The sequence below is a fragment of the Epinephelus fuscoguttatus genome, linkage group LG15, assembly GCF_011397635.1.
Source record: "Epinephelus fuscoguttatus linkage group LG15, E.fuscoguttatus.final_Chr_v1".
Taxonomy (NCBI): Eukaryota; Metazoa; Chordata; class Actinopteri; order Perciformes; family Serranidae; genus Epinephelus; species Epinephelus fuscoguttatus.
Window position 1 is genome coordinate 21,103,401 of NC_064766.1, and position 6,728 is coordinate 21,110,128.

A 6,728-nucleotide genomic window follows, 5' to 3' on the forward strand; every position below is an offset into this window, starting at 1 on the left:
GGACCTCCTCCAGTTCCTCCAATAGAGTCCACTGTTCATTTTTTCAGATCTAGGTAGTGCTTTCCACGCTGTGTGATTTCTGGTTGCAACCACTGGCCATCGCTGCTCTAAAAGACGATTAATCATGTAGTATGTGCTGTTCCATCTAACAGCAACATCCTGAATCAGTTTATGCTCAGCTGTGCCCATTTGTTTTTGTTTCTGTTTGAGCTTGGTGCTAGCTGGCTCACTTTTCTTGAAATGTTGCACGAGGCACCATGCAGCTGAGAGTGCCTTGTCAGTCACAGGTTCCTTCATGGTATGGTTGACTACTAACTGAAGTGTATGCCCAGCACACCGAATGGATGCAACTCCATGTTTCTCTTCCAGGATTCGGACAGCTGCCACAATGTTCTGTGCATTATCATGGACAATGGCAAGGACATTCTCAAGAGAAAACTCAAACTTCTCTGCCACACCCTCCACCCAGGAGGCAATGTTTTCTGCTGTGTGGCGCTCCTCAATCGGCATTGCCGTTAAATTGTAGGAAGTGAGCTCCCAATTGTCATTAATGAAATGACAGGTTACCCCTAAATAGGCCTCAGTGGCCACACTCGTCCAAGCATCAGTGGTGAGGATGATTTTGGATGTGGAATCTTTTAGTTTGTTTTTTAGTCTCTCCACTGTAGTCATATATTTCTCCTCCATCATCATCCGCCTAGAGGGCAGAGTGTACCCAGATCGAAATGTGGCTAGCATTTCCTGGAAGCCTACTCCCTCCACGACAGCAAGAGGCCTCATGTTTTTTACTATCACTGATAAGACGCTCTCCGTGAGCACAGCAGCCTCCTGGGGTGTGCAGGGAGTTGAGTTCTTCTTATGGAAGTAATCCTCCACACTATTCTGCCTATTCCTGAAAACAGATAAATCACACACACAGAACACAGATTAATGAGAATAAAAAATCTGAAACATAACTTAGTCTGTTCATGCACAGTCCACATGATTGCATATATTGATATGACACGTTTGCCAGACATATGGTAAGAAAGTGCTGACCCTTAATTTCAGAAAGAATTGCAATTAATTAGATTCTTAAATGTATCCTACTTCTGCTGGCTTTTCCCATTGTCTAAACCAGCAGGTAATCAAACCCTGTATTTGTGTTTACTTGCACTGTCACAGCATGGCAGTGACCTATACGTTAATCTAATCAGTGACGTTCACCAATGTTTTAACATGTCATGACATGTAGCCATTGCATGTTGACTTGGAATTTAAAATGGTTGCTAGAGCACGTTTACTGGAGTAAACGACTACATGCCATGTTAAAACAACTAGTAACCATTTGGCATAGTTACGTGTTGTCCGAAAATATCAGTGCATGGTGTTTCATTTTAACTGGTGACCATGTTAACTGGGGACTTTCTCACATTTAATTACAATACGAGAGGTGAACAAGTCATCTGAACACAATTTAATTTACATAAATGATCAGATATTACACAGATTATTGTGTATTTTACAAGGATTAAACTACAATCAAAGGCTTTTTATGAGAAAGTCACCAGTTAACACGGTCACCAGTTATAACGTAACACGTGGCTTGTCTGACAGTGCAACAGATGACTTGCTGATAAACTGCAGGTTATGCTAGTAAGGGTACTACATGTAGGTTAACATGTTGACAGTCTAGTTATGTTAGACTAAAAACAGTGTCGATGTATGATACTCAAGACATCGAGTAGCCTAGCTATGTGGTAAAGGGGGAAAGTTGAAATCTTAGTGTTTTGTCATCTAGGCTCGTTGATCCTGGATGCCTCCTTTTCCGGTGTTGGGTGGGTCATAGCCGTCGTGTTGGAATGATAGGCCATCTCCATTTTACACAGTCTACAAACCACGGAATCCCTTCCGTGGAAACTGAAATATTCCTTTAGAAAAACAATTTTGTACTTTCTTAGGGTGTTGAAGCTCTGAGGAATCACTTGCGCTGCTACTGCTGCTACAAGCTGCCGCCATTTTCTGAATTGGTCTGACACGTCGACGCAAATTTTTGGCGTTGACATATTTACGTAATCGACATAATCAATTACGTCGACGCGTTGTCCCAGCCCTAATGAAAACTCACACAGATAGAAAGAGAATAAGCATGTTTCCCAAAATGTTGAACTACTAAAGCTTTACAGCAGCTAATTTAAATGTGTATGGATTATCACTTTTGATTTACCTGATTGTGGCTACATGATTTTGGTGCTCTCTAAACTCAGCTCAAGATGTGACATTTGTTTCATGTTTTGTACATAGACTGTATTTACAAACATCTACAGTGTATGGTTTTAGAATTAAAGTTTTCTGATTTGGGATTTTGTGTGTTTAATCAGGAAGACTTTCTTTGTGCTCATCCATTCACAATTCTCTCCATCCCACCCCCACTGCTTCCTCTTATCAGCTGACTATGGGTATTCACTCTTCTAGTTATCCAATGAAACTTTGCCACGATCTCCATCAGCCAATCACGATGCATCTGCTCTCTCTTCTGCTGCTGTCAGCCGTCAATTGATTTAGAACTGTAGTGCCTTCTTCCACCCTGTTCACCTCCAGCCAGTGTATCCAGAGTCCAGGACAAGCTCAACAAAGGCTCATTCCTCTACTCATCCAGATCATCACCACTTCTCCATCTTCCTCACATCTCATCTTCACCACCTCTACCATCACCACCGTCTAGACCTCTTGGGGGTTCCCTACTGGATGATGGATTCATCATGCTCCCTAAATCATACCATCTCAATGGGGGCTAATCGCCAACGATTTTCCACATTTTTCATTCTTAGGTGAACATGTTAATAAATATATATGTTTTATTATAAAAACTGAGTCACTCCTGATTGAATAGTGAAGTATGTTGTATAATGTCACAAAAAATGCAGTATTATGTCATCAAAATACCAGCAAAAAAGTGATAGTATAGTATGTCGTCAAAATATCATGATAAAATGTGTGTATATATATACATATGTGTGTGTGTGTATATACACATATATATATATATATATATATATATATATAAATAATAGAGTGTGAATTAAAACATCCCCCTCACAACAATAAGAAAAATACACAAACATATCTTCTCATTTTTTATTTTTTGCCATTTTTCAGGCAACAAAATAACACATTTGAGCCATTCTGAAATCAAATTCTGAAATTCAATCAGCAGAAGATAATTATTAAGTACACTTGAAATAACAAGGAAGTCTAAACAAAGACGGTAAAGTATAATTCAACTACGTTTAGATTTTCTACAAATTTGTATTTTCATTTTACCTGAGTATGAATCAAGCTTGTTTTTCAGCCCTTGATTTATGCGTTTCTTTCCTCTGAGATCCTCCAGAAGACTGCACACAGTGTTCTTTGCCCTCCTTTCTCTATCCATTGCATTCCTCTTCTCTCTTTCCAGACTCTCCACCCTAGCCAAGGCATCACTAAGTCTGGCCCTTAGATCATCAGGTGATGAAGGCAGGACATAGGAGTGGTCCTAGTAGAAACAAAGGATGAAAATATTATAACTCATGTTTAGTCAATTACCCAGTCACAGCCAGTCACATCTTTGCTAGTACAAAGTGATCTCAACCGTCCCACATTCTTAATCTATCACTCCACATTTGTTCTGCCAGCACTGTGTGTGTGCGTGTGTGTGTCAGGGATACACATTCATCACTGACATGTTTCATGTATGTGCATATGTATATGTGAGTATGTCTGAAAATAGTGACAGAGTGGGAGATGACAAGAGATTTGAACATAACAAGGATCATGATGCGCACAACTATTTGAGGCATGTCTGTTTGGTACTCACAACACTGGGTACAGGCAGGGGTTCATCAGTGTCTTGGACAAGCTGGGAACAGTCCACTGCCGCAGTCTCTTCTTTGAGGACCTTCTTTGAGGGCTCAGCTGTCCTGGTAGCAACAGGCTAAAGTGAGGGATACAATATTTTAATTTTATCACAGTGTATTATTACAAAATACATAACTGATTCTTTCACACTCAGAACAGAAAACAAATCAGCACGGTATGCCATTCATTTATTTAAACCTTACAGCCTATGGTGATATACATACCCTCTGGGGGTGAGCTGGGAAACTGAAGACAGAAGGGACAGCTCCATCTCTGATCCTGACTGTCTGGCCTGTTCTGTCAAAGTCCTCCGGCTTGAAATGCTCACTGCAGAGCATGGAAGACGAGCTAGCAGAAAACCCTTCCCTCCGGAGAGCTACTTCCCACTGTTTCCTCCTAGCAGTATCTTTGGGAAACCTACATAGTATGACAAAAGTTTGTCAAGCAAATAACAACAATCTTACTAAAATGTTCGGAGCAATTGAATAAAATAAGAATGACGACTTCATTGTTTGAAGGCAGGGTTGACCGCACTAATTCATTGTTTATGTTCTGGTAATATAAGATTGTTCTTCCTCCTGTTCCTTTCCGACTATAGATGTGTAGACTGTGTTGTTAAATTATTATGTTATAATGCCCAAATCATGCAGTCTATGGGCCATATACTATCAAGGGTAACTGTTAAGTCTTACCTGTGAAAGGTTATTCCCTGGGATTTGGTTTGGACAGTAAAACGATTCGTACACTTCCACGCAGCACAGTTGGACAGTTTCCCGACAGTAGCCTCGCGTCACCAGGATCTTCACGTACGGGGAAGAGCCTGGTTTCATTCACTCTGAATTTTGCCCCAATAATGGTTCCGGTCTAGAGAGTGGATCCGGAATTCACCAAATTCACCAAATTCACCAAAGTAAAAGTGTTCACCAAAGTAAAACTTTAAATTCTGGCGCACCATCGATTTACAATAATAGAAAAAGGTTAACTCAATGGCTTGGGGCTTTTATTTTGACGGAAAGGCACATCCATCGAATTCCGGATCCATGCTCTAAAGCATGGATACGAAGAGGCGAAGCTCCAAACGCCCCATAGCAACAGACTCGCCCATGGTTTCGTCCTACCGCCGCCATTTTGGACTGTCAGCAGACCGCAGCAGACCCGCTTGCATACAAAACACACAGACAAACTGAAGTATATCGCTATTAATTATGCTTACAATGCTACTCACCTCGTGATAGCTTGGTCACAGCAAAATATAGACTTTAAAAAAAAACAAAACGAAGAAAAACGGCCTAGATGGCATCTCTATATATTACATCCACTTATGAGAAGATTAACTTAATTACTCCTTCAAAATCACCCCATAAGCCAATCTACAAAAAACAAACAAACAAACAAACAAACAAACAATATTTTAACTAGAATCACATGAATGGCGACACATAGTCAGGAATAAAGATTTATTTACAGTTTGTACAGTAAGGGGACAGTAATAATAATAATAATAATAATAATAATAATAATAATAATATATGCAATTTCAATATGATATATTTTAATGCTAAAGCAGTAATCAGTTCAGATATAAATGGTCCATTCAATTCTCTTGCAATTCATATGGGATGCATCTGTTAAAAGGAAAAAACGTTTGCCACATTAACTTATATGTCCAGTATAATTATCAGTGGGGGGTGGTTAGGGTGAGGGTAAAATAACTGGGCAGGGCATAAAAATAAATGTGGTCAAGTCCAGGCATTAACACTAGAGTTTTCTTTTACTTTTTTTCTCCTCTCTCCTTGACATCTTGCATGTTGTCTGGGCCCAACAGTCCAAGCTCAACAGTCCAAAATGGCGTTAGCGCCCCTAGTGGCTGTTGGCAAAAATTCAACGGAGCTTCGCCTCTTGGTATCCATGCTCTTTGGCCTGGCTCCACACAGACACACTTACATCCTGTCTGGAATGATGTCAATTCATTAAAAAAGTGATCAGACCCATATATCAGTTTGTTTTCAGTCTCCAGATGTTTTAATTATGATAGATTGATTTATTAAAATGCTTTACAGGTGATCTGTAGTTTATGTTCATGGTTGATCCTCCATTTGACATAAATTCTCCTGTAAATCAGCATATCAGTTTGACCTGTCCTGTAGCCCAGGACGGGTGTTGGGGAGGACCGGCAATGGTAACGTAACCTGGGCTTTTAAACTATAATGTAATTACTATTACTAATTCATTTCTCCTATTTTTGAAATTATAACGCATTACTCAGTTACTTAAAAAAGTAATCAAATTAACCAAATAATGAGTTACTGCTCAACACTGATTATAACTATTTAATAAAAAAGTATTATTTGGGTACAGCCTCCGGTATTGCAGCCTCCGCTCGGTAGGTGGCACTATGTCAAAAATCGAAGGGTCCTAAAACTGCGGTCCTGAAACTGCAGCCTCAGCACTGCAGCTCAATTTTGACAGCTGAGAACAGGCATGTATACGGAAAATTTTTAACCCGTTTGCATTTATTCACAAGGTAGAGAGAAGCAGAGGGAGAAGGAATAATTTTCCAGGACAACTCAAGATTGAGCTCAAGGCTGAGAGAGAAGATGATTGTCGTCCACCAAGGAAAAGGGCCAGACGAGAGGAGGAGCCACGTGATGAGCAACGCCAACAGGAGCCTCTCCCTCATGGTGTTACAGTAAAAGACCTGGACCAAGCTGAGGTCTCTGACGACACAGTCCCACCTGAGGCAAACAAACAGGAGCCTATCCCTGACAGATCCACAACACCCATGGAAACGGATGAAGTCTCTCAGATGGATATCTCTGAGACAACAAAGGGGCAGCCTTCACTGTGGGAAA

The 6,728-nt window shown here is 40.4% G+C and overlaps 1 protein-coding gene across 1 annotated transcript; it reads right to left on the minus strand.

Moving 5' to 3' along the window:
• Positions 1-776: 776 nt before the first annotated feature.
• Positions 777-4,711, minus strand: LOC125902167 (THAP domain-containing protein 6-like). The gene is made up of 5 exons (XM_049598330.1): positions 4,569-4,711; positions 4,101-4,293; positions 3,836-3,952; positions 3,304-3,514; positions 777-892 (listed from the first exon to the last, which is right to left on the minus strand). Exons 2-5 carry the CDS (start codon positions 4,212-4,214, stop codon positions 792-794), a joined length of 543 nt encoding a protein of 180 aa, XP_049454287.1. The 5' UTR covers positions 4,215-4,293; positions 4,569-4,711; the 3' UTR covers positions 777-791.
• Positions 4,712-6,728: the final 2,017 nt, after the last annotated feature.